We start from the raw sequence: 24,391 nt of genomic DNA, 5'->3' as shown, positions 1-24,391 counted from the left end.
GGGCCTGCAGCACTGATTGTGCAACCCATATGAGTAGACCTGTAAATATGGCTCAGACCTCCCATTGCAGTGTCTGTGAGTGCAGTTTTAAACTGCCATTTCGACCTGGCAAGTGCACCCACTTGCCAGGCCCTAACCTTCCCTTTTATTACCTGTAAGTCACCCCTAAGGTAGGCCCAAGGCAGCCCTTGGGCAGGGTGCATTGTATTTAAATGGTAGGACATGTACTGGTGTGTTTTATATGTCCTGCTAGTGAAATACTGCTAATTTTGTTTTTTGCAAGGTCAGTCTCTCTCATAGGGTAACATGGGGGTTGACTCGAAATATCTTAAGTGTAATTTCCATTGGGAGCAGATAGATATATGGCATTTGGGGTCTCTGAACTCACAATTTAAACATAACTCTTTTGGTGAAGTTGATTTTTAAATTGTACGTTTGAAAATGCCACTTTTACAAGTGGGCACTTTCTTGCTTGACCATTCTGTGCTGAATACATGTCAGGGTCAGGATGACAGTTGGGCTGTTTGTGCATTCACTCTAGACAGTCACACAAAGGAAGCTTAGCTGTGCCTTGCATGTCCTGATGGCCCATCACCAGGCTGATGGGTCTTCCTGAGTTAGAGTGGTGAGAAGAGCTGACACTTGCACCTGAATAGGGTTGTGTCTGTCCTCACACAAAGCAGTCTCCAACCTCCTGGAGTCAGGGCAGGGAAAGGCAGAGTCTTGTGCACTACAAAGACTTCTCTTTGCAGTTTGCTTTTCTACATCCTACTTCCAAAGGTTCTATCAGGGCTTGGAATGAGCTTTCCTCCTGTTGAGAAGACTTAGGGACATCAAAGACTTTATCTGCCAGAGCCTGAGCTTGTCTGCTGAGAGTCCTAACTTGCCAAGTGGTGCTAACTTTAATCCCTGGGCCCTTAGAAGTACAGGCTGGTAATCCGAAGGAGAAAATACACAAATCAATGTGCCACGATGGAAGAATCGATGCAGCACCTGCCCTGCGGCTGGAGAATCGATGCAGCACCTGCCCTGCGGCTGGAGAATCGATGCAGCGCCTGTCCTGAGGCTGCAGGATTGATGCAGCGCCTGTTTCACTGCGGTCCCATCAGCACGGCACATCTGGATTTTACATGCATTGTCCCTGGGCGCCAATCTTTCACCTACCCCGCACTGCAGTAAGGAACTGAGGTCGCGTGTCCAGAAATCAAAGCATCGCCTCTCCTGCGAGGAAAGAGTCAACGCATCACCTCCGCTGCTAGTAAGGAACCAATGCATCGTCTCGCATGCAAGGAAAGAATCAATGCATTACCGCAGTAAGGCATCGACTCATCACTTTTGCCTTTCTGCTGCCTCACCTCTTCTGTGACCCACATCGTCTTTGTTTTGGACACAGCCGAGGTACTTTATGCTAAAGTGATACATCCATTGATACCAATGGATTAAGACTTAATTAAGCTGTTAAAAAGGAGATAATTTGACTTGTGTATTTTGGATTTTTGTCGTCTTGGTCTTGCTTTACTCCGGTAAATATTGGGTATTTTTCAAAACTGGTGTGGAGTCCTTTTGTGGTGTTTTCACTGTGTTACTGTGTGTGTTGGTACAAATACCTTACACATTACCTCTGATATAAGCCTGACTGCTCGTGCCAAGCTACCAAGTGGGTGAGCAGAGGTGATCTTAGATGGGTTGCTCCCTTACTCTGACTAGATTGAGGGTCCCTACTTGGCATAGTGTCAGGAACTGTGGGGGGTTTGGCACTAGAGGAAATATAGGTTGCACTATCTTACTAATCTGGCGAGGGTCCTGTACCAAACGCCATTTAGTGGTCCTTTTGCGTACGGGAAGAATCTGGGAATTTTATACACTCCCCCTTGTTTCTGCCAGGATTTCTTCCTATATAAATAAGGAAATTAACTCCTGCAGGCCCAATTCTCCTTCTCTTGAAATGGGATACAGTGGTGTTTGAGGTAAGGCAGCATTTTCCTTTAAAGCAGTATGAATTGGTTCCACATTGATTAACTTACCCACATCAGAGTTGTTCAGATCCCAGAAATGAACTGTTACTTCGTTTCACACAATATCAGGTAAACAATCCAAGACATCAGGTTCCATGTCACTATGATATACACATATTTTAGAGGTAAGTGAATAATCATCACTATATGAAAAGAAAACGCCATTTGGTGTACATTTGATGACAGCGTTCATCTTTTTCAGTAAACCAATGCCCACCAAGTTAAAAATACTATGGTCAGAAACCTCAAAGGAATTCTTATTTATGATTGCATATAAGATAGCATATGTAACAGGTTTACTAATAGGACTTGTAATAGAAGCGTTTGAAATCCCCACAGATGTATTGGTCCCCACCGAGAGGGGTAAGTGGGGAATGACTATAATCTAATCCATACTCTTACTTGGTACTAATTCATTAAAGCAATCTAAAACCTTTTTGTGCAGTCCCAAAGTAGCGTCAGTGAGGGAAGCCATTATCATTCCGCTTTGGTTCCTCCTGTGGCTAGTCAACCACTTTATCATTATTACCTTAGCCCACAATTCAAAAGGCACAATTATGGAAAACATGGTATCCAAGTCTTTCCACGTCAAGTCACCTAGCTTTAATACATGCTCCACCTTTAAATAAAATGCATCCGGGTTCTCTCGTAAATTGGGAAAATCTTTAGCGAAAGTGTATATGTCTATTTTGGTCCAAGAGCTATAAACATACTGAAATGTTTTAGGGGTTGTACCTAGCACTTCCCTCATAGTGCAAGTTATACTGTTAGGAAGATCTTTAGTCTGGCTAGGGTGAAGTGTTAATGGCCCAAGTGTACTGGTGAAAGTAGTATCCTCAAGCATTGATCTGTTGGTGATAGTCCGATTAATCTCTGTTTGATCTGTACTGGATGTCAGGTTTTGCATTTTTGCTCTAACCTCAGTTTGTTTCCTTTTTCTCTATCTCCCATCTTCATGTGTCTGCCTGTTCATGCCATTTCTGTATCTGTGGGTACAACTCCTCTGCCCATGTCCTAGCTTCCTCTTCATCCCAATCTCCTCTACTCAGTTCCTCACGATCTTTGTTCCAGTCAGACCCCCATTGCTTTAAGAAGTATTCCTCATTATTAGGGTGTCATTGGACAAAATTAACACCATTGTGTTATGCTTGATATCTCAAATCCCCTATCTCATATGCTAACCCATTCATGGCTTTTTCGCCCAAGCCAGCAAAGACAAGTTTATCCCCACCTAGTAGCCAATTGCACACTAAATTCCTTCATGATGTCTTCTCCTGGGTACCTTTCTCTGACCTGGTTTATTTTGTTTCTTTCTGACCCGTTGCTTACCTTTTTGTTTTCCTGTACTACATTCTCTGACCTTTGATCACTTTTCTGTATCTCACTATAGGACGGAAGCTGTAAGGTGGTGCGTTCAAAAGGCCCTCTATCACTGGATCCTTCTCTGCCTTCTGCAGTGGCGCCAAAGGCTGTCCCACGAAAGTCCTACTTTTTTTCAAGGCATCTTCTCGACAATATTCCTTACTCTTTTGTACGTTTTTTTTTTTTTTAAACACAAATTGTATTGGATTTTCTGGTACAGATATATACCACATCATTCTACCAAGGAAATATTGTATTCAACAATCAGCAAAATGAGATTCAGCTATAAACTATCAACTCCCAACCCTGTCACCGTCACATATGCAAGTATGTACCTTTATTGTGCTGTTTGGTGAATGTGTGTATGTGGTGATAGGAGCACTGGAACCTAGTAATCTATTCGGAACTGATTCCTGCAGGGTAGAGTATCATGTGTAATAGGTCCTTCAGCTATGTGGTATCACAAATTCTAACTGGATGCATAGGGGTATTATTGTTCAGGAAAAGGTTGCAGTATTATGCCATAGATCGTGGTACACAGGAAAGATTGTGTGTAGTCTGTCCCTATCAAGATAAGTCATCAAGAGTTTCTTGAACTGAGAAAGAGTTGGGCCACTTTCCCAACCCTTTATATTCTGCTCCACACAAAGTGTTGCTTTCAGCCGTGCCCCATGTTTTACCTCCTCGTGGCATTGTTGTATAAGTAGCAGATGCAAGCTCAGCTTTCTGTCCCGCCAGGGCCTGCTGTGGGGATGGGCAGCCTCAGTCAAGGTAAGAACTCCATGGCTGTGTCGTCGCTTCTGGGGCCATCGATGAGGTTGTGGCGTTGGTTGACATGAGGTTTTGGGTCTTTTGGATGTAGGATAGTGTTGTGCTATCCAGTCCCAGGTGGCTTCCAGTGTGTCAAAAAAGGCATTGGTCGTGGATCACTTTGAGTTTGGTAGGGAAAAGGAGGGCGAACATTAGATCCATCCTGCGTAATTGCTGTTTGGCCGCCTGGTAGGAGACACACTAGCATTGTACTGCAAGTGTGTAATCTGGGAACACTGAGGTCCGTAAGTTGTCCATTGTAATAGACGCATTCTACCTGGCACATCCGAGGATCGTGTCTTGATCTTTGAAATTTTTTATGCATGCCACTAAAGGGCATGGTGAGTTTGCAGGAGGTGGCGTTGTGCCGGCACCCAGTGAGACCTTTTCACTGTAACCTGTTCTGACAGATCTTTTGGTGCCACTGTGATCTGCAAACAGGCTTCCATAGATTGTGTGGCATTGGTAACTTGCACTCCTTCCAGCATTCATATGATGTGTACATTGTTTCACCGCACTCGTCCCTCCTCATCCTCCACCCGCTCCTGAAGAATGTCAACTTGTTTATGGAGTTGAACAGCTGCATATGTCTGTTCTGACTGCCAAGGTACTAATGATGAAATGGTGGCTTCGTTAGTTTTGACTTCATCCGCCGATTTACGATGATCACATTTGAGGAGACTGAGATCAGTTGTAATAGCACCAAGTCTCTGTTCTATGGCCATTCTGGAGTCCTGGATTTCCTGTAATATAATATCAAGCTTATCTGGGTTGGGGTTTGGTCAGTGTGTGGGGGGTATATAGTACGCAGGTGCCCATGTGGAAGAGCATTCTGAGGATTGGATTGGAAGTATGTGATTCCAGGATGCTCTCCTGTCTTACCTCTAGTGCACCCCACGTCGACGACTGTGGTGCTCCAGTGCATGTAGTGGGACAAATATAGAGGGGTTATCAGCAGCACAGTGTTCAGGGTTATATTTTCGGTGTTGTGGGGGGAACATATATCTGTCCCAGTCTATAGAGCCCTTCATGGCAGCGCAGTTTTCATTCACAGCCTCAGAGGGGTGCCGCCGTGAACAGGTAGGGATGCCACAGGTGTCACTTTCCCTTAACAGAGCTTGTGATGAGGTGCAGGGGGTACTATCCAGGGTGGCCGCAGGCCCTGACATCAATAAGAAGTCAGGTATACGGGCCTCAAGGGAAGGAGAAAATAGGGAGGGTCCTGTGGTGTGCACAGATAATACTTCACCCCACAACATGGGATTGAGGGAGCAAGGTATTTCTCCTCGAGTCTCCTACTAGGAAGAGCACTCTTTCTGAAGGGGCCGCACCAGCATACCTCTTTAATCCATGAGAAGGGGCGTCTCAGGTCATTCACAATCCTTTAAGCGCAGGGGAGGAGAATCCGGTGGTGGCTAGACAGCGTGTCTTTTTTTTTGTTTTTTTTTTTGCAGTCTCCTAGGTGGGAGGGAGGTGATGGAGCAGATATGTTAATTAAAGGAATTTGCTAATGATTCATTTGCATTTATTAATGAGAAAAATGCATAGAAAATTAATATTAGACAATGTTTATAATCGAAAATGAAATGTGCCCTCGGAAAATGGTCACCATGTGTTTTAACATACAAAATAATGAAAAAAAGAATAACAAAACGTATTATTATATCATAAATGAATGTATAATCTATGTTTTATGTCAATTCATATTCTTAAATTAGCCGTACTAAAGGCCTGGTTTCGCTGGGCCTTGCTTGCTCATAACGTGGAGACTTCGGAAAACGTTGTGAGGACTGGTAACTGGAAGGAGAAACCTTGAACTGTTCAGAGTTCAGACGGCTTAGCTGGAACATTCTGCAATGTACCAACGGACAGGAGATGATGAAGACAATTTGATAAAGTTATGTGTAGTGTAGACTAAATGTCCTTTCCCAGGACTTGAACAATAGAGGCACTGACTAAAGACTTGTATGCAGCAATTTTGTTACCTGAAGAGCCGGATGATGTTCTCATCGCAAGAAGAACCAATCAGTTTTATGGGACGTGAGGTATATGCAAAATTAGAGATTTGGTAAACAAAAATTATAGGTTAGAGTCATAACTTCCGATAGACGGACCAATTAGCAATTAGTGGGACGGATTGAGAGACCCTAATCAAAAGACATGACAAGGGGAGCGAAATCAGAACTGTGAGGTGATGACTTCAGGGGACGCTGTCCGAAGTGCTGATGATTGGGCTTATACTCTGTGATCCTAATGCGTAGCTGACCACTGATGACCTGGGGACGAAGACTGACTCGTTGATGATCCATCCTGGATAGGTAGCTATGAAAATGTGACTGACTGAATTTTGTGCCTTTTCTTCTAGGTACCAGCTGCGCTGTTTTTATAGAAGTTCTCTCTTAGAGTAGATTTTTTCCAAATTAATGTTTTATCTAAATTGTTTCACATGAAGACCCCCATGCTAATGCTAATCTTGGTTAGGTAGGCTGTTAGGGGTGACGTGGACAGTGACAAATGACTGACGAACTTTATGGCTGAATTACATTACTAATGTTGATATTCATAGCCTATGTGGTTGTTTGGTCTTATATGTATTTTCCTCAAGATACTGTCTTCTAACTGATGAATTAATGAAGAATTGATTGAATAAATGTGAACTAACTGATGATCCAGAATTGCAATCAATAGGGAATTGATGGTTATTTCCTGATTAATTTGGTTTTCTTTTGGGTTTCTTAGGTGTTTGATAATGTTGTATTATTGTTGAATAGTTGGTCCAGTGATCACTGCATGACTAGGATACTCCATGCGATTCAAAAGGTTCATCGACCTATACGCGTCCCCTTGTAAGTTTACTTACTAAGGACCGGGCGTGCTAGCAGAGGCATGATCACCACTCATCCCCGCCTCCTCATCAAGTCTCAGATCATCCAAACACAGTGCGAGAAGGCAGTAGCAGGAACTCGAAAGCCCCACCCCAAGCCTCTCTGCGATAGTTGTCTAACTCCGGGGCAGAGGTTGATCTCCACTTCCGACCCCACAGCGGCACTGAGCCTACGAGCTCAACCCGGCACCACTAAGACTCAGGCCAGCAGGAACAGCTGAAGTGGCTGTCGCTGTGGAGAATGTTCAGTCTATGACCCTGCCAGGCTCTTTGCTACACGTCGCGTCCACTTGCCTGACTTAGATCCATAGTCCCGCCGAACCCATGGCAGTGTCTGGTCAGTGTCCGTCAGTCCTCAGAAATAAGTTGCATGCAGTCCGGTCACCAGTGTCTATCGCGGGGACCTTCGCTGCATTAAGGAAAGCGCTGCCTGGCTCATAGGCTCAAGCATGGCACTGACTCCCCTCACGGCCGCAGTTGGTGAGTCACAGGCCGTTCACAAGCCGAGAATCGTCACCAGGCTCAGTAATAGGTGTAGCATGTGTTGTAATTGTCCTCGCACATCAGGGCCCTTAGGATGTGTGATGATGAGCAAGATAAATGCGGATTCAGGGTCTCGATCTAGAAGCACTCGGGTTATGCAGATGCCGTTCTTGGGGGCTAGCCACTCCCACCACTCTCATGCATGCTCTTAGCCTGCCTAAATTCCTGCAGTTTCTTTTTACTATGCCCTTCACTTGTTTCGCACACTTCAACTGTCGGACATACAACTCCCATTCATTCAAACAATCCCATTGTGCCAGTCTAATATTCCTTTTCTTGTCCTTTCTCATCATGCAGTGTCTTAAATAATGTATTTTAGTTAAGTCAAAAGTCCCTTCTAATGAAAGCTGTAAATAAGTATTCTTCTTAGTATAATTATGCCTTTGATTCAAAAAATAAACTTGTCGATCTAGAGACCTTAGTCATTATTTCATGAGCTGGAGACCCTTTGGTTGGCAAAGGCTGACTGGTCTAATCAATTACATTTGCTAAACGCTTGACTCATTGTTAAAATTGATCTTTGGGCAGTCCAAAAACTCTAGCAAGCACCGGAAGCTTCATATATCCTATTGTGGAGGAACCAGCCTCCTGCTGAGCTCAGAAAGAGCCAACTTCCTTGAGGAACTTCACATATCTTATCATGGAGGAATCAACCTCCTGAACTGAGGAAGAACCAACTTCCTCTGGGAAACCAATCCCTTTCGTCCCCTGTAATAGTGCCTCTTTTTCTCCCTTACCTGACCTGCCAACCTTACTCAATGACTGACTTATCAATAGTCGTTTAGGATGGAGCTCTCAGTGTGTGTTGCGGCTTCAAGAGGTCCCCAACAGATGCCATCTCAGGAAACAAGTCCCTCTGGAGGTGCCCATTTTGGGATATGTAGGGGTCCACGCTGCCCCCTTCACTGCGGTGCTTAGATCCAATTGAAGAGGTCCACGTCCGGTCGAGTCACAGCACCAGCTGATAATACACATTCAAAATCCCTCTTGAAATAAAGGAGGAGTCCGTTCACTGTAGGCCTTCAGTATTTAAGATACTGCAGCAGAGCTTCTCTGACTCATTCGAACAGAGAGTCTGAGTCAGCTTAGACGCCTCAGTTTTTATACCTTCATAAGCACATAGGATATAATGGAAGACATTGATCTCATCATACAATAATCAGAAGAGTAAAAGTCATTGAAAGAGTACAGCGACAGCTGAATGGTTCTCTCACAATTTTTGCCACTTAGTGTTGCCAACAACTGAGTAATTTCCTTCCTTGGTCCAGTCACTGGAAACACTTCATGCACTGTGTTTTATCACCAAGCTTGAGAACAGAACAGGGAGTTAAAATAACAGTTCAATCTCATGTGAGGAGCTGCACATTTTGACTCTGTCAACGGTTCCCTTTGAACTCTTCTAACAGTGAACTGAGCTAAGCAACAGATAAGTACTTCCTTAGGTATCTCTGAACCATGGAAAAAATATTCTGTGATGGAAGCAGTTATTTGTGCACACAGCCCAACTAACATTTCCATGACCCCATGGGGCTGAAATACTGGTAAGAATCTTTTGCACAGGAGGACAGCGCAGAAAATAAAATGGCTTCCTCAAGTCTGTTAGAGCAAAAGCAGAGCTCTTCAACAACTAGACAGTGGATCCACAAGGATTGTCTTGGCATCCTGTTCTCTCCCCTTTCACATGTACCCCAAGTCTTATATGTACATCCAGAGACAGAAGTCTGGTACGACAAAAGAATGGTCCTTCAGCAACCAGAAAGTGAACCCACAAGAATTGTCTTGAATTCCTATTCTCCCCACCTTAGTGTCTTCCCCAAGTGTTATATGTGGACCCAACAGACCTGTCAAACAGTATTTGCCATTCAAGCAGGTTTGACACTCTGGGTCAAAAAGGATGCCCACAGCCCCCACCTTGCATATTCTGTAGAGCTTAGAGGTGTCATCATCTGTGCCAGTTTGGGTCACCCCATTATTTGGTCCTGGGAGGCATTTCACATATATTCAAGGCTGATTACTGCCTGGCAGAAGCTAGAGAGCCGATGCAAATCATTATCCATGAGAGAAAAGGTAACTTTCTAAAAAGTTATTCTTACTTAATATTAAAAATCCGACTTCACCATTGAATTGGATTTTTAATCACTTTTAAAAGTAGTTGTGTAATAATGTTTGTATCTGGTCCCATTCCTGAGAATACAGTGTTATCATTTATTTATCATTTTTGGGTGATAACTGTAAGGAGATGTTAAATTTAAATTTCTACATGTCAGACTTTTAAATACCATGCGCCCTGTCCTGTGGGCTGCAAGGCCTACACTGGGAGACTTATTTATTTTTAAAAGCAAGCTTTTTACCAGTCAAAAAGGATTTATTTTGACTAGTCAAATTGCAGTTTTTACACTGCTACAGTCAGACTATAATGTTAGGCCTGAAAGCATGTTTGCACTTCCACTGTCATGGATTACACTAGGTGCCATACTCCAATAGAGGCATTCAATGTCTAAGCTCTGGGCACACTTTATACCCTATACTAGGGACTTATAGGAAAGTTTACATGTGCCAGTTAGGAATATGCCAACTCGACCCTGTTAAAAGGGGAAGAACAGGCAGTTTGCACTTTTCCACAGCTAACCACTAATAAAGAGTTCTACAGTCAGCAAAAGGTGAAAAACCCAGGATTACGACTCAGATAAGGACTCATACTTTACTGTGTTTTGCTGATGACACTGGTTCCCATACTTGTCTACCTGAGAGACTAAAGAGTAAAGAACTTTGACACAGGAGGAATGGGGTGGGTTGTGAGCCTCTCCTGTGAATGTTTTCTGCCATGCTAATGGACACCATCAAGTATTTTCAGGGAGCAGGAATGAGATATGGCCAGATGCCTTGTAAGTTAGGGCGAATAATCTGTGCTTGGTTTAGTTGTGTCTGAAATTGCTACCCTTCTGGAAGCAGGTTACTGATTGACCCCATTGGAAGGCTGGTTTGCTCAGTCATTCGTTTTCCACAACATGCCTTGTAATTGGGCAGCCACAGAATGCCCATGGCTAGGAAGTCCACACGCAACCTGTGCTTATGAGCGAATGTGCTACAGCAGTGTCTGCTGTCCTGAGATCTGTGTTTGGCCGTCCAAACTCATCTGAGTCAGCTGAGGCATTTTTACAGTAGCTGTGCTATGGTTTAATACAAATTATTTCTTCTATTGGTTACCCTGTTAGCATGGTGTATGAGGACCTTGTCAATTGTTGTTTTAAAATCCTCATTCAACTTTGCACGCTTGAAGTCTAAGCTACATAAGAGACTATTAGCTTGAGCCGTTTTAGCTAAAGAAGCCTAATTTGACTACACTTGCGAATTGAACAGACTTAGAAAGTGGTGCTTAGTGGTCCCATTATGTGCCCCTCCGCTGTAACAGGAAAGATTTTGTTTATCCATTACTGGTTCTACACCTATCTCACATTGACTCTTTAACTCAAAAAAACTTGCATATGGCTGCTTTTGTCCTCTTTTGGAGGTGATGCCAAAGGCATAGACTAACAACCCACAATGCACGCCAGCTTGTGCTTCAAGGCAAAAATTGCCTCAGGTATCTCAAGGAGAGAAACCCCTGGGGTAAAGCTGAGGGTCTCCGTCTCTGGGCCAAATCATGGCCTGTTCTGTCGAGAGGGGCATTTTCTAAGCACTACCCATGTGGTTTCCATCGTCTTGTGGTCACCTTATTTTTTTCTTTTATATAGTAGAACATCACCTCAGTAGTATCTAACCTCTTGACCGCTAGGGGATCCTCCTGTTAATGAGGCCGTTTTACATTTGAGGCAGCTGTTAAGCCATCATAACTACTTGTACCAAACTTATCCAGGCTGGATACACATGTTGGGGCATCTGTGATTTACCCTGGAGTGACTTGGGAAATAGACAAAAAGTTGCAGAATTTCCTATTTTAACAAAAAATAGTTTTTAAAAAGTGCTATGATTGGCTTCAAGAAAAGGTTTACTGTGCTAAGACTGACATCATTAAAAGCTTTTAGAAACTGGCCGAACAGAATAAACCTTAATTTTGTCACAACAATTTTTGCATTTTTTTAAGTGGTGGTCAGTATTTCCAATATTTGTGTTTTCTACTTACTTGCGATTCATGGGAAAAACCCATGAAGTGTGAAACCCATGGTTGAACCCAGAGAGCGGTATATCTCAGAAGTAGACATGATTTTGAATTCAGCAAGGTGTTATTTGTGTAGATCTTTCAAGGCTTCCCTGAAGAAAGGAATTGTTGAAATCAGAAATAGTGAATGTAATGAATAATAAAAGAGGTATTGGTCACAGTTTTCATCTGTAAGCTATTGCTCTGTAGGCCGACTCAAACGTAATAGGCAGCCATATGTGTGAGACTTATTTTAGTTGTAGAAATTCATCGTTTTTGACAGTGGTTCAATGTGACACCCACAACCATCAACTGAGCCGTGGCTTCAAATGATTTTTCATTGTGTTTTGACCAGGCCTCAATTCATAATGAAAAATCAAATGGAAACTGCTTTAAATTTGGTAACATCATGAATGTCACCAGTGATTCTGAGGGCAGTTTTTCACTTTTTTTTCCCCAAAAAAATGTGGCAAGTTCAAGTTTATTTTGTATAGACAAAAGTCTTTAAAACAATAAATACATACATACACATAAAATACTAACCCCCAACCTTCCCATTCCCTACCCTAGAAACATTAAATCCGCTCTGCCCAACAAGCAAATTCTACAGGTATCTCTAAATAATATTTCTACAACCAGTACAATGTATACAACTTCCAACCATGATATGAACCATGATTCTAGGCCAAACTTGCTTTTAAGAACTTAGCTAGAGCACTTTCAATCCAAAAATGCCATGTTCGTCAAAAGTGCAAGTGCATCGGCCCAATGAGAGAAATTATATATTTTTTTAAATCCGATTTAAAATCACACAACGGATTCTATAAAAGTGCGAACAGTATAATAAAACATGAACATTTTAATTCTGAAGTCCTAAACTACACGTAAAATTATTCTCAACATTCAAAAGTGCATTAAACTTCTCCAGTCTTAAATAACGCTCATTCAAAGACCAGAGTTTTATAAGTAATAAGCGTAACCGGGCATTAGGCAGAACAGCTTTATATGGAAACACCCTCTGATTATCCTAGGATTCCAGCATATAATTTGCTGAGGGTTTACTCATTACATACCCTAGGTGAGACAACCTAGACTCTTTTTTTTTTTTTTTTTTTTTGCAAGCCCTTTTCTGTTCACATTTTGAAAGGAGGGAGGCCTCTGCCAATTTAAAATGTTTCAGTTTTAAAGCTGCAGCAATTTTCCCTAATCTATTCTTGACCTGCACCACCCATCTTAACTCGCTCTTCACAGTTTTCTGTGCACACAGGAGTGATTGGGCCTCCAAGGTCCACAGTTTATCTAAAACCTCAGAGTTAATTTATAGGCCAGGAAGTTCCAAGCCTGCAAATCCCTTTCCAATCTTATCGCCAGGCCCATCCCACTATTAGGCAAACATTTGACCTCCCTCTTCTCCCAGCTTGTCTCAGAACTTAAGGCCACTAGCTTAGTCCCATAAAGGCACTGAGACAGCACCATTGCATTATAGGCAGTTAAAAGCGGAGGCCATGAGGGACCACCAAATGAGTTCTTAAAACTCCCCAGTCCTCTTATAGTTGAAGCTGCACATAACTCTACAGGTTCTTTATGTAGGGCCCAGTTCAGTTTTTGGGTAAATATAATTCCTAGATGTTTACAAGAGGTGACCACCTCCTTATTGCCCAGTGACCAGTTGAACAGTTTAATATTTTTCCCGAACACAAAAAGTTCTTTTTTTTTCTCCAAGTTAACCTTCAGGTTCAACTTTCTCTGAAGCCCTACTCTTGGTCAAGTCTAAAATGGCCAAGTCATCTGCGTAAAGAAGGCATGAAAACTGTCTAACCCCATTTCCGGACTGAATGAGTTTGTGTTGGCTAGGACACTAGAGCCAGGGGTCTTCAAACTGGGGGGTGGGCCCTTCTAGGGGGGCCTCAAGTGATCCGGGGGAGGGTAGGGGTGCCATGCTGTGACCAAAAGAAGCAATATAGACAAAACAGGGCTTTGTTTTAAGCAGAAACATGTTGTTGCATTTTTAAAAAGGTATCAGTACTTAACTGCAATATGTAAACAAGTCTAGACATATTTAAACATTGGCAGCTTTAAAAAATAATTGTGAAAAATTCTGAGGGGGGGGAATACATTTTATTTTCTACTGGGGATGCGCGGCATTAAAGAGTTTGGATACCACTGCACTAGGGAGATCTGCAAGAAACAAAGAAAACAACATTGGGACCAGGATAGAAAATGCGGCATTTGTGCACCCTGACTTCTAATTGGATGTCAGAAAATAGAAAAAGTCAATAGCTTTCCTGCTATTGTATGTGCCCACACTCCTCATTAAAACAATACCCTGGAGGACAAGCCAAAAAAGCGACCATGTGGAGAGGAATGATGTTTCGATAAGATAGACTTTTACAGTGCTTATTGACTATCATATTTGGGCCCAGGGGTGGCAGGCACATTTGGAACCCTACCAACCCTTAACTCTTTTTTTTTTTTTTTTTTTTTTTTTTTTTAAAGAAAAAAAAGCTGACCACCCTAAACTGCCCTGGCTCTTTAGTTTTGAGAAATGCCCTTCATTAGTAGGGTTCCGTGGGACTAGATTGATTCAGAGGTCGAGTATCATAGCCATCCATTTGGAAAGTTAGAGGAAATTGGGTATTTTTAAACATATGTTTGACATTTAGAGGGTGTAGACGGGTCTCGTCGACCTCGTCTTCAGACTCTGCGGACTGGCGCCTTTCGCGTGCCTCGTCCGGAGCCCTGGGGCGTTTCCATGGAAACGCACGAACGCCACGAGAATCGCCGACACCGGATTTCCGGGTGTCGGAGTTAAAACGGACAAAGGACTTCACAGGGAAGGAGGAGGAGTTCCCTGGAGAGACAGCGCGATCGGAGACCGAAGAGAGAAGACGGCAAGGGGAAGACGCCGAGGCAGGAGGAGAGGAGAAGACGGCAAGTCAGAACCACAACGAACCAGGAAATCAGGATACGGGGGCGGAGGCACTCTGTATCTAACACTAAATACAGGCGGGGTAGCAGAAAGGAGGAGAGGGGGGGATTAAGACAGGGGGGGGGTCACAGGGGACAGAGTCACGGAGGACGAAATCTTGGGCTGAGCACTGAAAATAGCTTGGCACAAATGCCTTAGAGAAATCCCCACCACTCCCTCACTATCCGGTCTACGCCTATACCTGTTCACCCATAAACACCACTCTCCTTTTTCTACCCCCTGCACGTTCCCCTACTAAACAGTACCAGAGCCCCACAAAACCACTTACCTTTTTTTTTTTTTTTGCTCCTGTGTTCTTGTTTTTCCGGTCCCACTGGAGGAAGAGACGCCCCAATAATCCGAAAGACACCTAAAGGAGAAGAAAAGACAGAGACACAAGGAGAACTTACGTGGAACTGTTCCTAATAGACATTTTTGTTGCTGCCCTATACAAAGATTTTTTTTTTTTTCCACTACGTCATTATAAAAACAAATAAAAACCTTTACTTTTCACACACATATACGGCCCAGAGTCCTTTGTACCGCCAAGCCTACCACAGAGGGCATTTCAAATAAAATAATGTGGATGGATCATTCAGTCCACACCACTATGGACCACCACTCCACCTTCTCCCTGGGCCCCATGCTGTGACAAATATCCAAGTTTGGTAGGGTTGCCTAGGTGTTAGCGAACTTCAGTAAACCACCCTCCTCCAGACCCGCACCCCAGATAGGCAGGTTGACGGTAGACCAGAGGGACAGATTGGGGGTTAACCTCACAATCTACCCACTGCCCTCATGCAGAAGGACAGTTTGGGCTCCAGTAGAGGGAGATACGTGGCCTAATGCCAGGAGGCCAATTAATTTTTCTCTTTTAGATTTCTATCCCTCCTGTCTAGTGAGATTTCTGCTCCCTGGGGAGCAAAGTGACTGACATGGCTTCTCAGTGTGGGGGAGCAGTTGGCCTTGCTGAGACCTACTTCTGGTTTTAATATGCTTGATGGTCTTGTGATGTTGATCTCTCATTGTACTACACTCTTCCAAGTAAGGGATCCATTAGGGAGTGGACCAGCTGAAAAGGGGAGGTTAGTGCTTCTGTCCAAACTGGTGCTTGGGGCACTGGTGACTCAGAGTGCCAGACGGATATACAATTGACGGCATTTAGACTTGACGTACTAGTTCACACCCCAAACCCACCTCTCGCCCCTTGACCCCCCAACCCATTGGATTGCACTACAGATAGGGACGTTATATCCGGATAGACAAAGTGGTTAATGAAACTAGATTCCAAGGGAAGGAAGGTAGTGCTTAGGCAGTTTTGTGGTCTGCAATGAAGAAATTCATAAAGTCTCGCACAAGCTGACACATCTGATTCTCCATGTTAATGCAATGATTGGTCTCCAGAACAAGCTGCAGTATTTCCGCAATATTAGTTATTTCCTTGGTGTGTAGTTTTTTCTCCACCTGAGCCACATGCTTCCTTTCATTTTCTTCTCATTCAGTTGTGAAGCCTGTAGCAGACCTGTCAATCAGAACTTGAGCTGTGGTGAGTTAAAGAACTCTGCATTTATAATTTTTTCCTTTCTATCTTCTCCCTTTTACCTGCCTTACTGGTTTCAATAGAAGTTACAGCTGTATGCCATTTTAACCAGTTTCATGTCTCTGCATGGCCAACTGTAGTATTCTGAGGTAATTGTCGGAAGTAGTTGCTGGCATCATGTACATTCCTAAGAGAATGTTATGTTGGTAATGTTATGAGTTGAACTCTTTTTCAGTTGGAGCTAACTGAATGACAGGACAGCACATCTGCCCACACACAGTTGGTCGGAGTGATGTCCCCGCCCATCTACAATGGAATGCATCTGCATTTTAAGCTTAGTTTTAATTCTCTTCAAATGAAGTCCTGTTGAAACAGTTAACTGCATTGAAGTGAACCACTGAGAGTTTCAGTACAGAGTTAGTCGTGTCTATGTACCTACTATTTCCATCCTGTGTGAAGTGACCAAACCAGGTACTATATGCAGCCTCATTTGGCCTTCATACATTCCTGTCAGGAAATAACTTTGCGCATAGGCTGTGTGTGTGCACACATCTATCAGAAATTCCCAAACATTTGGAATCTAATCCGAGTGCATGCAGTGATGTGCACACCTTCAATTTGTTTGGAATCTGATCTATAATAGTGCATGCGGTGATGTACACATCTTGATGTATAATTTCTCCAGGAATTTTCTCATCAACTTAATTACTGAACATTAAACATATTTATTGCAAAGTTGTCTGTCTTATAGTACATGTGGTGATATCTACAACTTACTTCATTACATACACCTGTGCAATTTTGTTTTAAATCACATTAGATGCTAGAATATCTTAACTTTGTGTGGCAGGGTTGTATATGCATTCTATGTACATTATTGAATGTTGTGTGTTACTAAATTGTTTAGTAAGCTAACTATTTAACTTTATAGATTCCATAACCTACTTACCAAAAATCTATAAACATCTGCTGGAATTGGACTCCAATATCATCAAGGGTACGGAATAATATCAAATAGAAAGAGATTAGAAACATGGTATGATGTCATGCCCATTTTGGTTGTGCCTATACACAAGTTTTTCAAGTGGTATCAAAGACGACATTGAAATGTTGATACATACATTTTTGCACTTTGTCAATTAATATCCGAGTGTCACTTCAGAGAATACACTGACAAGCTAGTTAGACATTCTTTAGTGAGTCACTATTGGGACAAAAGCATACAGCAGAAATTACTCTCTATAGCAGTGGTCTCCAAACTTTTTAATGCCGCACCCCCCCCCCCAGTTGGAAAATAAAAATCATTGGGCCCCCCCTCAGAATTTTTCACAATTATTTTATAAAGATGGCAGATTGCAGTTTAAATATGTCTAGACCTATTTAAACACTGCAGTTAAGTACTGTTACTTTTTTTTAAAATGCAATAACATGCTTCTGCTTAAAGCAAAGGCCTTTTATCTGTATAATACTTCTTTTGGCCAGAGTCTGGCGCCCCCCCGGGATCACTTGAGGCCCCCCAAGGTGGGCCCGCCCCCCAGTTTAAAGACCTCTGCTCTATGGGGAATACCTGTTGAGGCCAGTAATTCAGGGCTTGGTGAGATGCTGACTCAAATATGTTGAGAGTGAATTGACCATGAGATATGTATTATAGAGGTTGAGAAAACCAGAAGACTTGTATTTGGTTAGTGAAAGAGTTGTTAAGTTGTGTGCTGGAGGAGGTAGAAAAGTTAGGAGCATATTTGTGGAGCAAGATGCTCACTATATTTGCTGATCATAAGCCTCTTGTGTACAAACCTGGATGAAATGTTTAGAGTTACACTCCTCGAATAATTCAGTTGTCAAAATTGCTACAGTTTCAGTTTTAATATCCGGTACATAGAATGGGGGAAGAACTGGCATGCTGATTATTTTTCTAGACATCCTGTTGTGAAAGATAGTGAGGCTGAGGGACAAGATGAAGCGAAATGTGCTTAATTAGATGTAGAGGTTGCTAGCCTATTACAGAGAAAGAGTGTTTAAATCCCTTGGAAAATGCCATGGTATTGCAAGAATAGGTGAGTTATGTAACAAATGGCCTAGATGAAGCCAGTTATCTGGAGCAGTGCAATTCCACAGTATTTTTAATGGATGGATTAACTAAGAAGGGTGGTTTACTGATAAGGGGAGACTAGTTCCTCCAGAATACTAGGACCAGAGATTATTTGTAGTGAACACAAGGGACGTTTTGGTTCTAGATTGACTGACTAAATATAGGCTTCAAGTGAGTTATTGGTGGCCAGGGATGGGCAACAAGGTGGAAGAAGTAATACAAATTGATCCATGTGTTTGGGCTGTAGCTAGTAAGTGTGAGATTGTGGCAATATAGTTTTATATCACCACTTCCCACATAATAACTGGAGTGGCTCAATTGCAGTTGATAAGGGGAAGGAAACCCATTTCAAAACGATGTACCTCATGGATGAAGAGAATGTTAGAAGGTGGCCGTGACTCCATAAAGGTGGATGACATTCTAAGATCCAGAGTTGATGTGGATCAAACTAACCAGAAACTATAATTTGATAATAGGATAAAAGTTAGAGTTACTTTAATTTTAGTGGGTGATATGTTTCATATCAAGAAAAATGGACATGTTGAAAAAGATAGTTTTAAGTTTAGTGGTCTCTTTTTGGTTGAGAATATATGTGGTAATGCGAACAGAATTGGTGGACAAAAGTGGTGGAAATTTAATAAAGTCATGAAAGTTGGTCAGAATCTAATGAATCTGAATAGAGTAGTTTGAGACAATGCAGCTCAAGTTTATGGTTGAAGCAGTCCTATTTGAAGGATTGTTCTCATTAAAAAGGTTCTTGCTCATTTTAGGTCTTAATATTATATTGTTGGTAGATTTCTGATTAGTTCATCATCTGTATTTCCCCCTTGCAGGAAGTTAGCTCTGTATATACTATCTCAAAGTGAGAGATAGTGTGCACAGAGTCCAGGGGTTCCCCTTAGAGGTTGATAGTGGCAATAATAGATAATACTAATGCTCTATTTGTGGTAGTGTGGTCGAGCAGTAGACTTATCAGAGGGTAGTGTTAAGCATTTGTTGTACACACACAGGCAATACATGGGAACACACACTCAAAGACTTAACTCCAGGCCAATAGGTTTTTGTATAGGAAAATATTATTTTCTTAATTTATTTTAGAACCACAAGATTCAGAATTCCAGTAAGTACATAAATTGTAAGATACTTGGCATATGTAAATATGCAACTTTGAAGTAAAACAGTAAGGTACACAGTTTTGGCAAAAATTGCAATAACCTATTTTAAAAGTGGACACTGCAAAAATCAACAGTTCCTGGGGGAGGTAAGTACAGGTAAGTAAAGCGCTTACAAGTTCAGTCTCCAGGGCATAGGCAGCCCACTGTTGGGGGTTCAAGTCAACCCCAAACACCCAGCAACACAGGGCCTGTCTGGTGCAGATGTCAAAGTAGGGCCCAAAAACATAGGCGTCTATGGAGACTAGGGGTGCTAAGGTTCCAGTCTGCTAGCAGGTAAGTACCTGCATCCTCGGGGAGCAGACTTGGAGGGTTTTGTAGAGCACTGGGGGGGGTCCCAAACAGGCACACAAAATACACCCTCAGCGGCACAGGGGCGGCTGGGTGCAGTGTGCAAAGTAGGTGTCAGGTTTTGAATAGAAATCAATGGAGAGACCCGGGGCTCACTCTGGCGATGCAGGCAGGGTACAGGGGGGCTTCTCGGGCCAGCCATTGACTGGGCAACGATGAGGGCTGCCTGCAGTTAGTCCAGCACCGGTAGTTGGTTCCTCTCTGGCCTGGGGGCTGCAGGTGTAGTGCTTCTTCCAGGCGTCGGGTTCTTTGTTACCGGGCAGTCGCGGTCAGAGGGAGCCTTTGGATTCTCTCTGCAGGCATCGCTGTGGGGGTGCAGGGAGATCGTCACAGGGTATCCACGTCGTGGGAGTCACCTGGGGGTCCTCGCTGCAGTGTTAGTTTCTCTGGACACGAGCTGGGGCCGTCAGGTGCAGAGTGTTGGAGACTCACGCTTCCGGAGTGAGGCTGAAGACCCTTTAAAGATTGTTTCTTCTTTGTTGTTTAGACAGAGACGCTGTCCATTGGAGGTTTTTGGTCTTTTGGGTTGCAGGGCAGTCCTCTGAGTCGGCAGAGGTCGCTGGTCCCGCTGGATGCGTCGCTGTTGCAGGTTCTTTGAGTCTGGAGACCGGCCGGTAGGGCTGGGGCCAAGTCAGTTGTCGTCTCGGTCTTTCAGGTCAGCAGTCCTTCTTCTTCTTAGGTCGTCAGGAATCTGATTTCCTGGGTTCAGGGTTGCCCCTAAATACAAAATGTAGGGAGGTGTTTAGGGCTGGGGTGCAGTAGCCAATGACCACTGTCCCTGAGGGTGGCTACACCCTCCTTGTGCCTCCTCCCTTTGGGGAGGGGGGCACATCCCTAATCCTATTGGGCTAAAGCCTCCAAAGCAAGAGGAAGGATTTTCTAAGGAAGGAGTCATCTCAGCTCTGGACACCTTAGGGGCTGGAGGGCGGCGACTCCTTGTTTTTCTCATTATCTCCTCCGGATTTGCCACCAAAAGCGGGAGCTGTGTCTGGGGGGGCAGGCATCTACACTAGCTGGAGTGCCCTGGGGCATTGTAACACGAAGCCTGAGCCTTTGAGGCTCACTGCTAGGTGTTACAGTTCCTGCAGGGGGGAGGTGTGAAGCACCTTCACCCGGTGCAAGCTTTGTTTCTGGCCTCAGAGAGCACAAAGGCTCTCACCCCAGGAGGTCAGAAACTCGTCCCTCAGTGGCAGGCGGGCACAGACCAGTCAGTCCTGCGCTGAAGGATTGTGTAAAATCTAAGATGCCCCCTGTGTGCATTTTGTAAGAAATCCAGTACTGGCATCAGTGTGGGTTTATTATTCTGAGAAGTTTGATACCAAAATTCCCAGTATTCAGTGTATCCATTATTGAGCTGTGGAGTTCGTTTTCACAAACTCCCAGACATATACTTAATATGGCCACACTGTACTTATAATGTCTAAGAATAGACATACACACTGTAGGGGCATATTGCTCATGCAGCTATGCCCTCACCTGTGGTATAGTGCACCCTTCCTTAGGGCTTTAAGGCCTGCTAGAGGGGTGACTTACCTATGCCACAGGCCAGTATTTTGTGTGCATGACATCCTGAGGGGGATGCCATGTCGGCTTTGCCTTTTTCTCCCCACCAACACACACAATCTGCAATTGCAGTGTGCATGTGTTAGGTGAGGGGTCCCTTAGGGTGGCTCAACGCATGCTGCAGCCCTTAAGGACCTTCCCTGGTCACAGGGCCCTTGGTACCACTGGTACCTTTTACAAGGGACTTAACTGTGTGCCAATTGTGGAAACAATGGTACATTTGTAGTGAAAGAATACTGGTGCTGGGGCCTGGTTAGCAGGGCCCAAGCACACTTCTTAGTCAAGTCAGCATCAATATCAGGCAAAAAGTGGGGGGTTCTGCAACAAGGAGCCATTTTCCTACACCCCTGTTTTGTGTTTTCTTTCAAGTCTATCAAGTGTCTAGTTTTGTATATATTTGTGCTGTCCTATGTTGTTTGTCTTGCAGTTGTATGACTAAAGTATGTTTTAGTTTGCTCAGGAAAGGGAAAGCAATATAGGCCCTCATTACAACCCTAGCGGTTGGTGTTAAAGTGGCGGTAACACCGCAAACAGGCCGGCGGAAAAAAAAATGGAATCATGACCATGGTGGAAACCGCCAACATAGACAGCCACTTTAACACTCCGACCTCCACGGCGGTACAAACAAACAGCGCGGCGGTAACCGCCAACAGACAGGCAGAAGACAGTGTACCAACCACCCTATCACAAGATGCCTATCCGCCCCCTTTTCCGGGGCAGAACCAATGCGAACAAAAACATGGCAGAAACAGTACACAGAAGGGAAAACACCCACCTCTCCACACCCCACGAGGAACCAGGACGCCATGGAGCCCGAATTGAAGATACTGCAGATGCTGGTCTTCCTTCTCTTCTATCAGGAGCGCCAACGACTGTGGCGACAACCACGGTGAGTACTGCACCTACAACACAGGGGAGGGGGAGGGAAGAGAGAGGGACACACACATGCAACACCCCCACCCACACCACCATACACACAAATACATGCAGCAACAGTACACAACCCCCCCCGGCCCCCCCACCCCCTGGAAGAACGCAAGGACAAAATGAATTGGTTTGAACAAATCTAATCATGTGAAATCTCATTATCAAAGTTCAAAATCCAGTAAACACAATTATGTACACCAACTACACAAGTCCGGATAGTGCACCAATCATTGTCCGTGGACCACTGGGCCCAAAATGCATGGGCGAAGCCCACACATGATATCTGACTAGAAACGGAGAGAACACTGCTGGGGCATCAGATCGAAATGAAACAGGCACCTCAGGTGGAGGGGGGGCACTTCAGCCAGATAAACGCACGACGGCACTGCTGCACGAGGGGGCTCCATGCCCATTGATGTATCCTGGGGAGTGCAAAGCCACAGTCTCAAGTCTCTCCAGTGGGTGGTTTGCCCACTGCTTTATCCTGGGTAGTGCAAAGCCACAGTCTCTCAGTCTCCCCAGTGGGTGGTTTGCCCACTGCTTTATCCTGGGGAGCGCAAAGCCACAGTCTCTCAAGTCTCTCCAGTGGGTGGTTTGCCCACTGCTTCATCCTGGGGAGTGCCAAGCCACAGTCTCTCAAGTGGATGTATCTCTCCACTGGTTCTGGAGGGGGCTTTGTGCCCAGAGTGCTTCATCCTGCCAAGGACTGAGGTAGTGGATGTGTTTCTCCACTGGTTCTGGAGGGGGCCTGGGGCCCAGAGTGCTCCACGTGCAGTGTGGCCGGTACAATTCCCTCACCTGGGTGTGTGTGCCACGAGATTGCCAAGGTACAGGTAGCATGATAAGCCATGGAGGCAGCGACATACCCCACATTGCTGCAGCTTCGCATTCCACCTGCAGGTGACAACAGTGATGACAGTAAAGCTTCATGGAAGCTGCCCAAGGTCCTGTAACTCACCACCAGCCTCGGACGACTGACCACTGGGGATGGTAGGCATGTCAGCGGTGGTGCCACTGTCCGAGGACGTCGGGGGGCCGCTGGCGGTTCTTGCGGTGTTGTCGTGGCGGGGCTGGCTGCGGGGTCTGTGGCGGCGGTGCTGGCGGCGGTGTCTGTTGTGGCGGTGCTGGCTGCAGGGTCTGTGGCGGCAGGGCATGTGTCAGCACCTGCTGAGGGAGAAAGCAGGATGTCTCCTGCAGCCTCGGACGGCTGCCCACCGGCGAAGAGGCTGGGGACTGTTGCAGCGGCTGTAGACGTGCCGGAGGCGGTGCAGGTGGTAGTGTTCGCCACCATACAGGTTGGCATGGACGTGGACAGAAGGTGTGACACTGGTCCCTCAGTCTGTGCCACCATGCCCTCTCCTGACCTGCCCTTCAGTTTTTGGCCCTTCCCCACCTTTGATGGTGGCGCAGTTGTCTTACCACTATCCCCTTTCGTTTTCGCTGACCCCTTGGTGGCTGGTGTTTTCGGCTTCTCCCTCCGGGATGTGGGCACCTTTTTCACCTTGGCAGGTGGCGAAATGTCCTTGCCCTCGCTACATGGCACACTGGCAGCCCTGATGGTTGGTGTACTCCATGACCCCGCAGTTGCTGGCACCACTGTGCCTGGGGATGTGGTGGCTGAGGTGGTGGGCTGGGACCTGGAAAGCCTGGCCCTAGGGGAAGGACGGGGGGGAGGTGAAGGGAAGAGGTCAAGGTTTGACAGGAAAAGTTTTTTAGACACACTGGGACGGGTAGATGGAGGGAGTTTGGGAGTGGAGGAAGAGGTAGTGGTTGTAGGAGGTGTACGTCTGCTGAATTTGGGTGAAGGTGCATGGGCTGGAGGCTGTTGTGAGGTGGATGGCTGTTGGGTGGGTGTGTGCCTGTGTTTTGTGTACTTTGGGAGGAGGGCTCACAGACACACTGGTAGAGGACACTGGGGATGTGTGAATGATAGTGGGGGTGGTGAGTGCACGTGAGCGGTGTGTGGTGATGGGCGTGCTGGTGACGGAGGTTGTGGCTGAGGATGTAGTGCATGCAGGTGTGAGTGGAG

General features: G+C 44.8%; 1 protein-coding gene across 2 annotated transcripts in view; it reads left to right on the top strand.

Annotated features, from left to right (window-relative positions):
- Positions 1-24,391, top strand: part of MTERF3 (mitochondrial transcription termination factor 3) — a 249,876-nt gene that overhangs the window by 93,668 nt on the left and 131,817 nt on the right. The window contains exon 4 of one of the 2 annotated variants that reach the window (XM_069220512.1): positions 3,406-3,704. The exons of the other annotated variant lie outside the window; for it this stretch is intronic. Coding sequence (XP_069076613.1) covers positions 3,650-3,704 — 55 coding nt within the window. The 5' untranslated portion in view covers positions 3,406-3,649. The remainder of the gene's footprint in view (positions 1-3,405; positions 3,705-24,391) is intronic. 2 annotated transcript variants of the gene reach the window in all.

The sequence above is a fragment of the Pleurodeles waltl genome, chromosome 2_2 (assembly GCF_031143425.1).
Source record: "Pleurodeles waltl isolate 20211129_DDA chromosome 2_2, aPleWal1.hap1.20221129, whole genome shotgun sequence".
Taxonomy (NCBI): domain Eukaryota; kingdom Metazoa; phylum Chordata; class Amphibia; order Caudata; family Salamandridae; genus Pleurodeles; species Pleurodeles waltl.
The sequence above is the reverse complement of the archived record's forward strand: the minus strand, read 5'-3'. Positions and strand labels throughout refer to the sequence as shown.